Here is an 18,146-nt window from a genome sequence, read left to right on the forward strand (position 1 = left end):
TTCAGCTGAAAGAGATATGGAATTTTATGATCTCTTCTTTTGCCAAGACACCTGGGGAAAAATAAATAATCATATCTAGCGCTGTTTCTTTCTCCCTGATCTTCTCACCGCCTCCCCCGCCCCATCCCCAATCAGCACGCGCAGCATTGCTTTCCAGCCCCTCCCTCCACCACTTCGCTCCTTCTCCTGGTGCAAACTCGGACCCCTGAACCCAGCGGAGCGTTCGCCCAGTTCCTCCCAAGTTGCCAGAAAGACTGAGAGAGGGAGGGAGGGAGTGAGGGAGGGAGGGAGTGAGGGAGGGGAGGGACTGAAGAGGGAGGGAACGAGAGCCCCGAGTGCTGGGAGGAAGCGAGGGCGGGCATAGCCGGGCCGGGGACACGTGTGGTGCAGGGAGGGGAGGACTCGCTGCCCGGGGCTTTAAGAAGGTGTGGAGAGGAGGCAGGAGCTTTTCCCACTCCTGGACCTGAGTGTCCGCGCGGAGGCAGCCGAGGCGCAGCCGTCCGCTGACAGTCTTCCCCGCCAGCCCCACGAGCGACCGCAAACTTCGGATCCCAGCCTCCTTCTCCTGCTCCTCCTCCTCCTCCATCAGCAGCGCCTGAACTTTCCCGGAGGGGGGCTTGCCCCGGCCCCCCTCGCCGCTTTCCCTTCCCCCTGCCCTGGCGCCTTCATCCCAGCATCTCCGGTCCTCTCCCAAACTGAATGAGCTCCGCGCGGGGCCGGCGGCCACAGGAGCAGCAGCGGCAGCATGGAGCGGAGTTTCGCTAAGCGGTGGACTTTCCTCCTGGCGCTGTGGCTGGGGGCGACGCTGAGGGTGAGGGGGGCGGTGGGCTACTACCCCCGCTTCTCGCCCTTCTTTTTCCTATGCACCCACCACGGGGAGCTGGAAGGGGATGGGGAGCAGGGAGAAGTGCTCATTTCCCTGCACATTGCGGGAAACCCAAGCTACTATGTACCTGGACAAGAATACCATGGTAGGTACCTCAGCGTGCGCACGTTCACAGACTCTATGTGTTCTAGGACCAGCACCCTTTTCCCCCTGGTAATTGCCCCAATAGTTTTTGTTTGTCTGTTTGTTTTTAATAGAACAGCTGCCACCTTTCCGTTCCCTCCCCCCAACTCCCAAAGCACACAGCTCAATCTAAGGAGAAAGAACAAAGTTAGCCGACAACAAAGTAGTGAACTGGGAATTAGTTGCAAAGAGGGAGAAAAACCAGAACAGCTCCTTATCTCCTCAGCCTCCAGCTCTATTAAGCCAGCTGGTCCTCCACTCCAAACGTCCGGTCATTCTGCCAGTTAGTGTAGCTGTCCTCTCCCTCCCCTCCCGGTGCTTCCTTGGCCTTTTGCCTCCCGGCTTGTTTAAATGGCTAGGAGCGTGCTGTCCACTTCACCTCAGTACTTAGCTTCCAGACCTTTGTGTAGCTCCCATCCGCCCTGGAAACGTCTCCCTTGGTAGCCGTAGGGATAGGCTGCTGACATGGCCTTTTAATGTTTTACATAGAGTAGGGCTGACAAGCTGAACCACATCAGTTTGCATATGCCCGGCGCTGCAAGCTTCTCTGCAAAGTTCCTGCTGTGAACTAGCCAGGGGTCCGTCATATTTCCCTTTCGCTATCAACCAACCCTAATTCATACAATCTGACTGCCTCCCAGGGCTGCTTAGTGATACTGTGTATCTCTGACAATGTTCTTTTATTCTTTTCTCAGGCTAATTTTTTTTTTCACTTTCAGAAATAAAAGATTGATTTTTTTTTTTTTTTTACCAATTCTTCTGATGTTTCATAGATTGTTTTTAGGCTAATCTTTTAATAGCATTGCCAAGACCAGGTGGGAGCTTGAGTACTTTATAATATAAATCTTCCATTTTGAGACTAATAATTTCTTGTGCTCTCTAATCACAGTTATGTGTTATAGTACTAAATAACATTTAGCCACAATGCTTATAATTTTATTAAGTGTGTTTCTAATGCATTAAGCCCTCAAATTCAGTAAAATGAAAAAATAATAACATTGCCTTTTTTTCTGTACTGCTGAAATTTTTGAATATTTCACTCCCATAAGGCCTGCAAGTAGTTGACAGACTCTATTATATTGATTTAATAATGATTTTTAACGATATGAAAATACTGGTGCCCAATCTGATTTGAAACTGTTTTTTGATAAGGCCTGTTTATGCTTTCAGTTTCTAATATCACTTTGATGTCTGAAATGTCAGGATAATAAACTACAGGGGATGTCATGTGGGATAGAAATGCAAATAAACAAAGAAAAATTATTAAAGTCCTTGGGAGTTTTCCTTTAGAAAACACCCTTCCTTTCAACTTTACAATGACAAGTGTAAAGAAAATGCTTTCAAAAATACTTAAAACAATGCTTTGACAACTTCTCTGGGGCACATAGCTTTTTCTATGAAGCTCAGTGTTTCTTTGGTTGCATTTCAGACTTCTGAAAATTCATTTTTCTTTATGGAGCTTGTTCATTGACAAATATACACTCCAATTGCTATCTGGTTCTGTTCAGAGGTTACCAATACTTTAACTGGACTTTAATTGGATCAACCAATAGCACTGTGAAGGAAGGAGTGATTGACTTTTGTCAGACCCTTAGAGGTGTTTGTCTCCAACATTTGAAAGTGAAGGTGTCAAGTCAAATATAATCACAGCTTGGCTAAAAGGTAGATTTATCTTGCTGCCTGTAACAGAAAAGATCTGAGTTTGATTCCCAACAATAATTTCAAAAATGAATGAGTATGATGAGAAATTAAATTGTTATCCCTGCAAAAAAAATGAAGGATTGGCATCCTCATTGAATGGACTAAGGCATAATGTAAAATCTATGTTCCCAATTCTTGTTTTAACAAGAATGTGAATGAGCAAAACCATGGTATTTGATAAATGTTATCATGACTGCCTTATACCATGTAGGAGACTGATTTTTAATGTTTCATACCATTGATATTTTCCCTCAGTTCTCCTTTTCTTTTTTTCTTTGGGGTTGGGAGTGTTGGCAGCTTGGAGCCTGGGACATAGCCTAATGAAAATACTATCTGCTTCTCTCTTGTAATGCCAATTTAGCCAATTTCAGGTCAAGGCTGATACCCTAGAGTCAAGTTCTTATGTGTGAAATGGAGCTAAGCACAGGCAAAGGGTTAGAATGGAGTTGGATAGTTGAAGTTTGACATTTTGGAAGACAGCTGAACTAAAACACAACCTTCTTGCTGAGAAATTTTCTCAATTGGTTTAATTTCCAATCACCTAATTAAGGTCATTTCATTATGAGGAATTGCAAAATATTGAATTGGTGTAGGTAGAGTTTGAGGACAGCTTATCACTTGAATCATATTTAGATAAATATGGTTTTCTTTAAGGATTTTGAAGCTGATTCCTAATAAGTCTAATAAGTAAACTTATTTTCCAAGTCATTAAAAATGATGTGTACATGAAAGAATTTGAAAAAGAGGCAACAGGTATATCTTTGTCCCCTCCCCCCAACAACTAAATCATATGATAGTTAATAGAGGGTAACCCCACCCTCTCTCAACCAAAGTCCTCTTGAAGCTGAGAAGCCATTTTCTAAATTCTCATATTGACCTATTTCTAAATGTATAAAACCTTTAAAATGTAGTGTTTGTAATGGAGAAAACCACATTTGGATGACTGGTTAAGGCTAAGCTGAAATTATTTAACTAAAAAAAGAGGTGTGGTAAAGATGATGTGGTCCAAACACACTCTTCCAAAGAAGATCTTCGTGATAGTGGTAACTAAATCCACCTCTTGAAACCCATGGTATATGATGTATCTAAGGGTTTTAAAAGAAAAAAAAATAGCCATGAGAAAATGTTTGGAAGTTCATGACTCATTGAGGCTTATAGTATTGATTTTTAAAGTCCTATTAAATTTTTTTGACCAAAAGATAAACAAGACGAGCACCTGGAGAAATTTTAAGACTCCAGAATTTTAAACCCTACCCACCTCTTCCCAGTATTTGTACCTCATTGACTAATAATAAATGTAGCTATAAAGAGTTTCATTGAGCTCCATTTCTTGTTTAAAAGATATGCGTATTCCCTCTTTATCTATTTATACTGAATCCACCACTTTATGCTCTTGTCACATGAATGTGTGGAGGACAATATGTAGGACCATAGATTAGAGCTAGAATGGGTCTTAATGGTCAGCTAGTTCAACCTGATTTTGCAGGTGAAGAAAATGAGGCTTAGATTTCAGTAAGTGACTTGCTCAGAGTCACATACATACTAAGCAACAGATATAGACATGGTTGGAACCCAGGTCTTCTGACTCCCAAACTAGAATTTGTTTTTGCAGCACTATACTGAATTTTTGTCAATATTTTTGTTGTACTTCTTTTTCTGGACCTGTGGTTTTATTTGTGTAGGGAAAGCCCAGTGGGGGCAACTCCCTCTATCAATGCAGACCAGTTAACTGTTCTCAAACTTAGAGGCTAAGAGTTGTCTGATTACCCAGAAATGTTAAATTACTTACCCAGGGTCACACAACCAGCGTGTGTCAGAAGTGGTACTTCTTCAGGAATGTGAGAGCAGTTATCTATCCACTGAACCTTATTGCCTCTCTGTTTGTAGGTAAAGGTAGAACATCTTCAGGAAGATTGCTCAATAAATAGTATGTTGGGATAGAAGGGTTAAAAATATGACAAAAGAAACTATTCCAGAATACCCTTCTTGCCCCAATTCCATTAGCTTTGTTTTTTTTTTAAATGTCTCACACTGTTCCATACTTCTTCACCATCCAGTCCCTTCATCCCAATCACCATAGCATTTTTATTGGTGATGCAATAAGAAAAAGAAGTTTGGCTGCTGCCATCACTTTGGCTAGATGTAGTATTTCGTCTCTCTGTGTCAGGGACACTCTTGTGCAAAATTGGTGAAGTAGATGAAGGTTGCTTTTGTTGCTTCTAGCATGTTTTTATTCCTCTCCATGCTAATCACTTATTTCTCCCCTGTCACACTCCCTGTCCCTCCATTTCCTTCTCATCCAAGCATAATCTAAGAAAAGGGCCTTCTAAAAGAATTCATTTATACCTCAAGGTGAATTGAAACCAGTTGTTTCTCCTATGGACTATTTATAGTTTAGAGTTTTATTAGACTCTGACTTTGTTCTCTATTAAAGAAATTTTAGATTGTTGAGTTAATGTAGAAAGTATATTGAGATTGTAGAAGATACCTTGGCCTTTCTGAAATTATGAAGATGGGTAACTGCCTGCTCTGCCTACTCATAAGTATGGCTTTACTCAGTAACTGTGATAAAGGAAGGACCAGACATACACCAGAGTAAGCATTTCATAAATGTTTGTTGAGTTGAATTCAAAGAAAAAATTGTTAGATGCTGAAGAGGTACTGATGAGAGATTCCACTTTGCATTTTTCAAATGACAGTTTTGTCTAATTTCCAAATACACTAAACCTTGTTGCAACACTCATCTCAGAAGGCATAACATGTTCAGTGAGAGAGATTCTGTATCTACCACTGTGTACATGGCAGACATGGGTTTTTTTTCCCATAGTGTAGCTGAATCCTGACAACATCATATGCTTCATATTAGGGTTGCACTGTATGTACTTAATGATATAACAATTGCCAGTTATTTCCAAAGAAACTTTATTCCATTTTTAATTCAGTTATAAGGGTGACATGGGGTAGTGGACGGATGATTGACCTTGGAGTAAGGAAGACCTGTAAGTTCTGCTCTGACACATATTAGCTGTGCAAGCATGAGCAAGTCACTTAATCTTTCTCAGTATCCCTTACAGTTGAGTTACTGATCTGTGGAGGGAAATTCCACACTGTGAGTTCTCTATACAGATAAAGTCGCAGGTTTGTGGAGAAGGAAGGGGACATTAACACATGTGTATGTATATATGGGTTTGTGTCTATATAATATTTTATATGCATGCATATAATCTATAGGAAAAGAAAATGAATTTCTCATCTCTAAAATGTCATTTAAATGCAAAGAGGGAGGAATTTAATGTTCTTCTCTTATCAGTAATTGTCACATATACAAATACTCTAGAATCAACTGGTTGCTAAAAGTCAGAGGCAAAAGGTAATGCTTGAAAATACAGTAGTGATAAATATCATTGGTCTAATTTCTAAAGATGCATACTTGGAACTTAATTTTTTCTGATGGAAAGATGTAGCTATTTAAACTAGAATAATATGCAATTAATAAATTAACCCTCTTATTGATCAGGTCATGGATTAATTAGTTCATTATGTGACTACAGCATATCCAATTTCTGAAAACAGCACATTTAAACCTCCCAAATAATTTGTCAAATAAATGCTGCAAATGACTTGCGGCTCCATTTAGATAGTATGTGACTATGAAAGATGAATACTTTTTAGGAATTTTACTCTATTTGTCACACATTTTATCTTATTTCTTGAAAATTTTTTCAAATATCCTTAACTAATTTTCTCCAAGCTCATCGCTTAAATGATATAAATATTACATTGTATAATTTATATTCTCCTTGTGATTTCCAATTCCAGCTGTAAACTGGTTAATCATATCTTCAGAATTATAATTTGAAACATTGCTTTTAAACGGAAATTCCTTCATTAGTTAAGGCAGTAGTTTATTAGAAATCTTTCCTTTTGTCAGCTCTCCATCAATATTGCAAAACTTTATCTCATTCTATAATTTTTACTGTTTAGTTTTTCACATTCTTTTTAGGTACAGAGAAATAAAAAGAAATATTGATATAGCAACATTTAGAGATTCCTAACAAATATAGTTACTTGAAATCTATTTTTAATTCCTTTTGATAATGAAGAAGGTGACAGCTTTGCAATGAATATTTCAACTCAATGTTTATAAGTCTGATTTTTCTTCAAATTTGCCTTATTCAAAAGAAAATATTTCCCTTCCATTAAAATTTTTTGAAGATCAGCTTTCATGAATTTTCTAAATGCTGCCAAAAAGCTAATACCTGGTAACATTGTCAGTTCTTGGTAGTAATTAATTCTTTCCTTGGATGTGCTGCATATTATGTTAGAATTGATGTTTTCGCAAAGCTATTTTTTTGTCACCTGTTCTCAAGTCTTCACATGCAATCTAAGAACTGAGCACTTTACTTTAAATTTCTACAATTGTAAATTAAATCAATAGTAACCTTAAATATTTCTCACTAAATAATTTATTTCTACTTTTTAATTCCTTGGGACTTTTAAAAGTAGAATGATTTTCATTCTGTGTAAAACATAAAAACATTATTTATGATGTAAACTATTAAATTGATAAAATTATTATCTAAATTATTGTTACTTAAAATATTATATTTAATATTATATAATGCCATCACATAATATTACACATTATCTATTTATATAAATGTAAAATGTGTGTATATTTAAGTACTTATAGGTATAGATATGTTGTGTAGACATAAATGAAAAGATCACTATTTTTAAAAGAGCAAAGTATTGAAGTACAAATTATATGTATTCTTATATTCCAATATATGTGTATGTATTCTTTATTCATTTCCAGATCTTTAATTTCAGCAGTATAGGAACTGCTACTATATAATTTCTATCCACTCATTCAGATAGGTGGCTGGTCCACAACTTACAGTCTTAAGGGGTTGCCTTAGGTATTGAGAGGTAAAATAAGTTATCCATTATAATACAGTTAGTATGTTTCAGAAGTAACACTTGAATCCAGTATGTGTGTGTGTGTGTGTACACAGATGCATGCATATGTACATACATATCATATGCATATACACACATACATATGTATTTTAAAATCCTAGAACCAAATATAACAGAATATATTAATTCCCTACCTGAGGGGAAAAAAAGGAAGAGAGAATGCATATTTAGACTGTCTATAATGGACTGAATCTATGCTACACTAAAAAAAAAAAAGTGAAAACAACTTGATAGATTATCCACATTTTAAAAAATTTATGAAGCACCAGAGTGACTATTATCTTATTATATGAATAATATATTCAATAAATTGGAATTGAGTTTTTAACTCAATGTAGATGGCCAAATCAATAGTTTGTCAAGTGTGCGAGTCCACCTTGGCTCTCAGCAAATAGCCTATGAGTTGTTGATAATTCATCAGATGATAGGATCAAAGATGTAGAGCTGGAAGGGGACTCAGAGGCCTTCTAAACCAATTTCTTTATCTTACAGATGAGGAAACAAACTTGGAGAAGTTATTGGTATTCTTAGTGATAGCAACAGCATGCAAGGCAGAGAATAATTTCCACTTTGGTGTGCTACTGGCCTGTTCTAATTAGAGCAGATCATCTGAAGACTTGACAAAAATAATTAAAGAGCTATGCAAAGTGGTGAACTCTGCTATTACTGAAGTTATTTTTAGTAACCTTTTTTGGTCTGTTTCCCACTATTTATTATTTCCACTATGACCCAAGTAGAATAAAAATCCGGATTCTGCCCCCCCCCTCCTTTTTTTTGGCAGGGGAAGGTAGGGCAAGAGTATTGGTGGTGATAGGAAAAAGTCAGAACAATGAAATAATTGATTCCAAATATAGCCATTAGGCCTCATGGTATAATGGAAACAATCTCTCAAAATCAGTGAGTCACTAAACATTTATTAAGTATGCCAGGTATAGCGCTGGGTGCTGGACAGAGGCAAAGTAATCAGATAGTTTTTGAATATAAAACAGAAGTTCTCAGGCTTTTTGTGTGTGTCCCGGGCCTTCTTGGTAGTTTGGTAAAGCCTATGGACCCTTTCTTAGAATGATGTTTTCAAATGTGCAAAATAAAATACGTAAGGCTACTAAGGAAATCAATTATATTGAAATATGTTATCAAAATAATTAAAAAGCAAATTCCTGGACCCCAGGTTAAGAAGCCTGGTGTAAAATAATTGCCCTCTTGAGTTCCAAAGTAAATTTCTTAGAGTGCTTTCCCAATGGCATAGTGGAAGGAGACTACCTCATTTTTAGTTCCATCTCTACTATTAACTCTGTATGTGACCTTGAATAAGTTCCATCACTTCTCCTGGTCTCAGTTTTCCTATCTGTAACTTGGGGTATTCTGGATTAGATAATCTCTTAAAACTCCCTCTAATTTTACTTTCCTAAACTGTGCAAAACTTTAAGAATCTCATGGAAAAAGAAATATTAAAAATAAACTTTGAAAATAAAATCAAACCATTTCCTACCACTAGAGGACTATTTTAAATTACAAAGAGATGATCAGTATTTTAAATGCAGTAATAAAGGAAGGGGGATAACTCATACTGATTCTTATAACCAAGTGAATTAAAGGAGAGGACAAAAGCAGGCTAGCAGTTTGCCTCACTTGAACACCTACTTACTCATCCTGTGTGTCCTCTCCCACATTTTCCTATTGCTGCCCTCTTCCCTTCTCCCTTTGTTTTTCTCCTTCCTCATGTCTCTCTTTTCCTCCCTTTACTCCTTACCTCACCCTTATCGTTACAATATTGAACATTTTCCCTTTCTATTTCCCTCTTTTCTCCTTTACCTTTTCCTTTCCTTCCTCTCGCATCTCTTTATTTCTCTTGTCCTCTCCTTTTATCCCTGTCTTTTCTTTCTTCTCTCTTCATTTTTCTTTACCCACTCTATTTTTCTTTTATCTCCATCCCATCCCTTTGCCATTCCCCTTTTTCCTTTCTCCTCATTTCTCTGGTTTTACTTCAAACATCCCATTTTCAATTTCACTCTTTTAAAAATTATTTTACTTCTATGTATTCTCTATTTCCCTCCCTTCATGAATTAGTGTCCCCTTCCCCTTGAAAAAAAATTCCCAACTCAGACTGGAAAAACTTTTGGTGTTTGTGTCATCTGTGTGAGTGGCTTCATGGCTGTATGTTGGCATATTGGTCTATTGTAGAAATGGCCAAACAATACAAAATCTCTGCTAAAAGAAGACCAGAAGTATATATAATTGATATGGAAGTAGTAGGAAATTATAAAACTGCTACATTAAATGCTTTGAATTCACTAAGTGTCTCATGTTTGCCTTCTTTAACTAGTGTTTTAAATTTTTGTTAATATCTTTTACTTTTATGTCATCTTTTATTTTCCAATATCTTTTCTGGAAGCAGCAGCTGATACAATGGATAGAACACTGGTCCTGGAACCAGGAAGACCTGAGTTCAGATGCAGCCTCAGACATTAACTAGCTGTGTAAACTTGAGCAAATCACTTCTATTTGCCTCAGTTTCCTCAACAGTAAAATGGAAATAACAACAACAGTAAAAATACGAGCACCTACTTCACAGGGTTGTTGTTATGATTTAATGAAGTAATATTTGTAAAAGCACTTAACACTGTCTGACACATAGTAGGCACTATGTAAATGCCAGTTCTTCACTGCCCCCCCCATGAGCCAACCTACATAATGAAAAAAAGTAAAAACAGAAAGATTAAAAAGTCAGTTTAGCAAAATTAATCAACACATCAACTAAGTTCTTCTGTGATATCTAAAACAGTTATTTGCAGAAACTTTATAACATTTCTCAAAGTGCAGAAATATACTTCCTTTTAATCATTATCTTCATTGCTGTCATTTATTTTTCATGATGTTTTCTTTAAGGTTTTGTATACATTTATATCTATATCTAGCTATACACATATATATAAACACACACACACACACGAATATATATATATATATATATATATTCGTGTGTGTGTGTGTGTCTCAGGTAACACACATGCCTACATATTTATATATAGTAATACGTTCTTTCAGGAGTAGGAGACTGTCAAGAAGCAGAGACTGTGGCAGGAGAAACCGCCTCAAGTGGGAATTGCACCAGGATGAGAGCCAGGAGACCTGGGTTCTAGTCCCAACTCAATGACTGGATAACTATATGACTTACTTTGGGCAAATCTCTTCATACCTCTGGGCCTCCTCAGTTTTATCATTTGTAAATTGTGCAGTGGGATTAGATAATCTCTAATATCCCTTGGATCTGAAATACTCATGTCTTTAGGGCAGTAAAGCTCAGCTACAATTTTTCTACAAAGAAAAATCCATTTAGTCCATTCTCTTGTTTCTAGGTATGGGTTACAATTACATTTCTCCAAATAAATAGGGGCAATTAATTTACCTAGCATTTGCTTTTAACTCTATCAACATATAGCACATTTTAAGAGGCACTCTGAATGGTAGTGGAGTCTGTCACATTTAAGATGAAAAACAGTATGTGTGCATATGAATGTATATATATGATATATACATATACACATATGTTTGTGTGTATCTACATACATATATGAGATAATATATGAAAGTGCCTAAACACAGAAAAGATTGTTCAAGAAAAAAAGATTTGGCCCTCATATACATGTGGCTTACTTATACTTCAGATAGGATTGATTGTTTTAATAACTGAGAGTGCAATAAAAATATTAATGAATTCCATCAAATTCCATCAAAAACCAAGCTGAATTTTATTTTTTGCTATATTGAATGGTTGTTTGACTGAGGCCTGATGTTTTAAAAGCAGTATATTGAGATAACAGTTATCCAATGATGTGTTTGGATGTAGCTCTAGTAGGCCCCCATAGTAATAAATATTGATATGAGCTTAATGACTTTTCCCTAGTCTATTATCATCATGTGTATGTCCAGACGTCTAATGAGAATAATTGCTAAATACAATGTGCTGCTTAGTTACTTTCATTGAACTGTTTATCTTATAAGTCCACCCCTTAAAATTCCATTTTAACCTATGAAAATCCTGTTGATGGGTTAAAATACCTGGATATAAAACAGGGACATAAATGTGAAATATGCCCAACTTTAACCTTATTTATTATATCTGGCTCATGCATTAGGACCAAGTCCAGATTTGACATCGCTGTTGCTGGCTATATAGTTAGCAAAGGAAACAGGCAGCTCAATTTTACCTCCAGGAACATGTAACCTTCCTTTAGCGATAAAGCTACATTTGTTATGAGTGTTGAAATATCCTATGATCCCATTTCCAGTCTTTTTCATACTTCCTTTCCTTGCATAAACACTTCCTGCTTTCTCACCCTGCAAAAAAAAACAGGTATATATCCAGTGCTTGAGGTGAAAGAACATAAAGAACATTTTGGGCTCTTTTAGATAAAAGGATACAATTCTGTTGTGTTTGTCTAAAATATAACTCAAACACTGATTATAAAAAATATCAATAAGCATTAAAAATGAACATTACTAGAGGACATAAAGACAATAACTTGAAAAAATAAAAGCTGTTTTTGTTTTGAAATAAAAATTTAGAAATTGATTTCAAATGCAGAGAAGTCCTGGATATAATTTCAATAGGATATGTTGTTCTTTTTTATGTATTTACACTTTTAGATAATTAAAATTTATTCAGTAAATTATTTCATCTAATACACTGTTAGACCAAAAAATCAAAATGCCACCAGGATAAACATAAACCAAAAATTCAAGTAAAGAATATTGTGAGACTTTTTAATCAATCATTTTTATTCATAATAAAATTATTGGGAGCCATAGTGCTACAAGAAATCAAGGGGAAAACAATTCTTCAATAGATATGTAGTTACGTTAAAGTGGGTACGTCTTCTAATAGTAGAGGTCACAATCTCTCCACGCCTAGTCAATCCATGTAACTTAGAGGAGCCACTAAACATGGTGGGGGCTTTTCTCTATGTCTTTTAATATGAGCCTATCTGTACAGCATTCAGGCTGTTCACCTGTATACCTTGTTCTCATTACTTTCCAGGTGCCATTTTTCTGATCACACATCTCTTGAAAATTTCTTTTACAGGAATTCTTACACTTAGGCCATCATTGTTAATAGGCTACATCCTATTTACTTCCACTGTATACCTCTGCATTGACCTTTGGGTCACTGACAATTTTTAAAACTTTCAGATTAGAGGCTTATTGTAGTTTTATAAAATCTCTAGAAGAATACTGATAGTAAGAAAAACAGATATTTTCTTTCAAGAAAACTCAAGAAGTCATTATAACCTCTATGCAGTTCTACAAATGCAGTTAAAACTATTCTCTTTTTCAATTCTGGGACCTACTCATCATATATTCATAAAATAGATATACTGACAAGAGCAGCCCAATAGCTGTTATAAATCCAGTTATAAATCTCAGACTCACCAATAAGCATTCTTTGAGAATTATTAGGCTGGACTCTTTGTGACTGGTTGTCACAGAGACTCTGTAATATTCTAAAGCTCGATGCAATGACTATAATCCAATATGTAAACAAAAGTATCTGGAGGACCTTAACATTTTAAAAAAAAACCTTTTTTCACTTAGACTTTGCCCAGGACATACCCCATATTAGAGGTGAAAGCCTCTGACAAGCATCTACCAAGATGCCTAGCTTGATATTAATGAGAGACTTGTTGAAACAAGTATCTCTGAAGTTATATGCATCAAGGAATCTTGTATGACAATAACTTGTAATTTGAAGATAATTTGCTGGCGGGGAAACTTTGAGACTGCATTTTATTCTGCTGAATAAAATGACTTTTAGTAAGCAAAAAATAAGCATAGTGAGATTTTATATTCTTTGCAATTTTCAATCAGTTGTGTTATTTCAAAGTTATATGCCCACTTTTTCCCTTCTAATAATCATCAAGGATACCTTCAATATAGATAATTCTTATAAAGATCTTATAACAACAAGAAAGTAATCATATGGATTTGTAGTTATTAACATCCTATTGCTTACTCTTGTTGTTTGATAGGGATGGGGGATAGGGATACAGATAACGACTAGACCTCTGATGTCATTGGTGCAGGGAAATCCTTGAAGAAGAAACTGTGTCAATAAAGGTCTTCTCTGAAACTTACAGTCTTAGCTAACTAGAGCACTATAAGTAACATGATTAACAGGTTCATACAGCCAGTTTGTGACTGAAGCTGGAACTGAACTCAGTTCTTCCCAGCTCTGGAACCCGAGGTAAGTATACCATGCTCTTTCTCTTTCAGTAGAGGTGCTACCCGTTATTTTCCCCAATTCATTGGTATCTTCCCACTTTCAAAGATCTTGAGAATTAATCCCTCAACAATCACCGAAGTATGTCCTCTCTCAGATGGATTAATCTATGAATACTCAGTCTGGTCCTGTAACGCTTTGTCTTCTATAATGGCATTTCTACCTCCTCACATTATCACATCAAAAGAGTCCACTGTCATTGATGAAAAAATAGTTTATTATATTAAGGCTGATGCACCTTTTTCATTCTGAGGTGACAGATGATGTTTGTTGTCCTTCCACCAGTTTGATCTTTAAATGACCTTTCATTGTTTAATCTTGTTTAATTGATCCACGTGCCAAGATTTCCGCAGATTCCTTTTTTCTCTTCTGTTTCTTTTTTAATTAGATTTTTTATTTTTAGTTTACAACATTTAGTTTTACATGTTCTTGAGTTTCAAATTTGCTTCCTTTCCCTCCCTTCTCCCCTTCCCCCCAAGACAGCATGCAGTCTGATAATAGATTCTACATAAACCTTCGCATTAAACTTATTTACACAATAGTCAAGTTGCAAAGAAGAATTATGAACAAGGGAATGAATCATGCGAGAGAAGAAACAAAACAGAAAAAAAGAGAGAAAATAGTTTGCCTCAATCTGCATTCAGACTCCACAGTTCTTTCTCTGGATGTAGCTAGCTTTTTCCATCATGAGTCCTTTGGAGCTGTCTTTGAGCCTTGTATTGCTGAGGAGAGCCAAGTCTATCAAAGTTAGTCATCACAGAATCAATATGTCTGTGGTTGTGTATAATGTTCTCCTGGTTCTTCTCCTCTCACTCAGCATCAGATTATGTAGGTCTTTCCAGGTTATTATGAAGTCCATATCTTCCCCATTTCTTACATCACAATAGTATTCCATTACATTCATATACCACAATCTTCTGTTTCTTAATGTGTTATGAGGCTGGCCTGGTATCAGTTTTCTTTCCTCTCATCCACATTCCACCCTCATCAAAAAGGTTTTAAATTTATTGATACATTTTGTTTTTATATTACCTTTTTACATTTTTATATATGTACTTCTCCCCTCCTCTACCAAAAGAACCATTGCCTTTAACAAGGGGCAGCCGTTCAGTAAAACTTAACCAACCCATCCAGTGAGTCACAGTGTCTATTGCATCTATTCAAGAAAGGCAGGGAAGTCAGTTTTTTCATCTCTTTCTCAAGACCAAGCTTGGGTATCATAATTTCACAAGATTCTGGGTTATTTGTTATTCTGTCCATTCACACTGACGCAGTCATTGTGAATCTCATTTTCTTGGCACTGCTTATATCATGTAGTGTCAGTTTTTATGTCTTCCCATGCTTCTCTGTATTTGTCATCCTCATATTAAGGCACAGTACTATTCCATGACATTCATGTCCTATATTTTTTAAGCTATTTCCCTATTGATGGGTATCAATTTTTCCCCACATTTTTTGCTATATAAATAGTGTTACTATAACTATTTGGTATATTAAGGGGGCCTTTCTGTCTTTGACCTCCATGGAGTATATGCTTAGCAGTGAGATCTTTAGATCAGAGAGTTTGGTGACTTTCTTAGCATAATTCCAAATTTCTTCCCAGAGTTGTTCTGCCTTTTCCCGGTTCCAGAAATGTGTTAGTGTGCCCATATTTCCATAACCCTTTCCATCCATAGGGTGTAGGAAAGGAGTTTTTGTCATATACTAATTTTGTTGTTGACTGCCTTGTATCTCTGTTAGCCAAGGCAATCTGGGTTCTGCACTCTTGTTGCCTCCTTGTGGTGACTATGTTACATCAGTTAAAATTTTCCTTAGGAAATGGTGATAGTATTTGCAAATTTCTTTTCCTTTATCCATTTTCCATTTTCCCCACATTCTTATCTTTATCTTTTATTCTCATTTGGTGTTAATTTTAACTTTGTTCTAACAAACCAGTGTCTGACTGCATACTGATGGATGATTCAGAAGTTAGCCCCTATGTTAATAGCTGTCATTGTTTGTAACATCCTGTACCTTCTACATTTCTTTATGAAGAAAGTCTTTGCGAGGCTTCTATGGTGCTTTTATGTATTTTACAAAGCTTTGGTCTTGTTCATTTTTTAAATCCTGAAACATACATTCTAATATTTCTCACCATCCTCTCCAATGACTCAATATACATATATATATATGTATGTATGTATGTATGTATGTATATTGACTTAATTTTGAGGTTCTTATCTAGTACTTCATGAATTTTCTTTATTCCATACTTGGCAGTTGGTATGCTTGTAAAAGTCCCAATTCTTTGTATGGTTATCTTTTTGCTTTTGTTTATCATGAGTATTATCAAATGAGATGACCAAATGTCCCATCAAACGATATGTTATGTTGCCTTTGGGCACATACTGAAACCAACTCTGCCACTTGCTAAATTTTTTTCCCTAACGCTAGCCTTTTAAGCAATTATTCTATTTAGCTGCAACTTCCTTATACTTTCTGGCTTCATTTATAGTGAGAATGTAAATTACAAGATGGCTTGGTTATTCAAGTAATGTGCCTTTTTGTTGGTCTTTGGGAAAGGATTTAAAATTTTGAGTACCAACAGTTAAATTAAAATTTATAGGTTCTTTAAAAACTTTGCTTCTAAGGCCCTTTGCCCCCTTTTCTGCCACTCTACTACTGTCACCATGGAAATAGAAGGGATCTGCACAGGACTGAGAGTTGTTTTGCATTTTTCTCTGCCTTATGGGTTCCCCTGGCCAATGAATTCAACATTTGGTAGTCAGCCTCCTAATAATGAGACTCTCCATATGTTGGTAGGCTGGTTCTCATAGAACAGAGTATGCTACCAGGCTGTACTTCTAGCATGGTAAATTCTTCCAGGTGTTGTGCACAGCCCTTGAGAATTAAGGGTTACATTCATGCCAAAATGAAACATAGCAGTAGGACTTATGTGGCAGGAATCATGCAAATTTAAAAATGTGTCATAATAATGTCTTTTGTGAGGACATGCGCTGGCCATGAAGTAAAAGCACAATAACAGACATCCCACATGTTGTGATGTGGTCACAGAATGGTAAAATGATATAGAAGAGTGTTGCTATAGTATATGGCAAATTTTTATGAAGAATTTATTGGACAACATTGGCAAGAATTATGCAGGGCAGGAAGGTATGGATAGATTGTTCTTTGTGTGCTGGAAGGAAGATCCATTTATCTATAATATGTTTTTTAATCAAGAGATTCTTCCAAGTACCAATCCATCCCTTGGAACAATTAATAAAATATCTCATTAATAATAATTATTATTATAATAACTAGCATTTATATAGCACTTTAAGGTCTGTAAAACATTTCACATATAATATCTCATTTCATTCTCACAACAACTTTGTGAGGTGTGTCCTATTACTATCCCTGTTTTATAGATGAGGAAATTGAGGTTGAGAAAGGCTAAGTGACTTGCCCAGGGTTACTCAGGTGTCATAGCTAGGATTTGAATTCAGGCCTTCTTTGCCAACTTTGTCCAGTATTTGAGCCTAAAGACTATTATATAGAACATAGTGCTGTCAACTATTTTTTCCCATTTCTTAACAATGCCCTACTAAAAAGAGTGGGGGCCGCTAGTTGGTACAATGAGTAGAACACCCATCCTGGAGTCAGAAAAACTCATCTTTCTGAGTTCAAATCTGGCCTCAGACACTTACTAGCTTTGTAATCCTAGGTAAGTCACTTAGCCCTATTTGCCTCAGTTCCTCATCTGTAAGAAGGAGCTGGAGGAGGAAATGGCAAACCACTCCAATATCTTGGACAAGAAAACCCTAGATGGGGTTATGAAGAGTCAGATGACTGAAGAATGACTAAACAACAACAAAAACTGAAGAATAGTTAAGACACTAGCAACTTTCCTCTGAAAGTGAAACTGATTTCATATCACCTACTTTGCATTTTTCGTAGTACTTGGTACATTCATGATCATTACACAAATTAGTCCTTTATAAATGTCCTTTTTACAATATTAACTACTGACTAAGACATTTGAAGGAAGAAATAAAAGTTTCAAAGGACAGGCAAGTTAATTTCAATGATCCATTAATTTCCTGATCCTCTCTGAAGCCATGAATTAGTTCACCGTTCTTAAATATATCTAAAATATTCTGTGTATCTTGCAGTGAACTTTTCAGGGGAAAATTA

General features: G+C 36.2%; 1 protein-coding gene across 2 annotated transcripts in view; it reads left to right on the forward strand.

Moving 5' to 3' along the window:
• Positions 1-610: 610 nt before the first annotated feature.
• RELN (reelin) overlaps positions 611-18,146 on the forward strand; it is a 560,642-nt gene continuing 543,106 nt past the window's right edge. For both annotated transcript variants that reach the window (XM_036762107.1, XM_036762108.1), the window contains exon 1: positions 611-971. In XM_036762107.1, coding sequence (XP_036618002.1) covers positions 746-971 — 226 coding nt within the window. In that variant the 5' untranslated portion in view covers positions 611-745. The remainder of the gene's footprint in view (positions 972-18,146) is intronic.

The sequence above is a fragment of the Trichosurus vulpecula genome, chromosome 5 (genome assembly GCF_011100635.1).
Source record: "Trichosurus vulpecula isolate mTriVul1 chromosome 5, mTriVul1.pri, whole genome shotgun sequence".
Lineage (NCBI taxonomy): Eukaryota > Metazoa > Chordata > Mammalia > Diprotodontia > Phalangeridae > Trichosurus > Trichosurus vulpecula.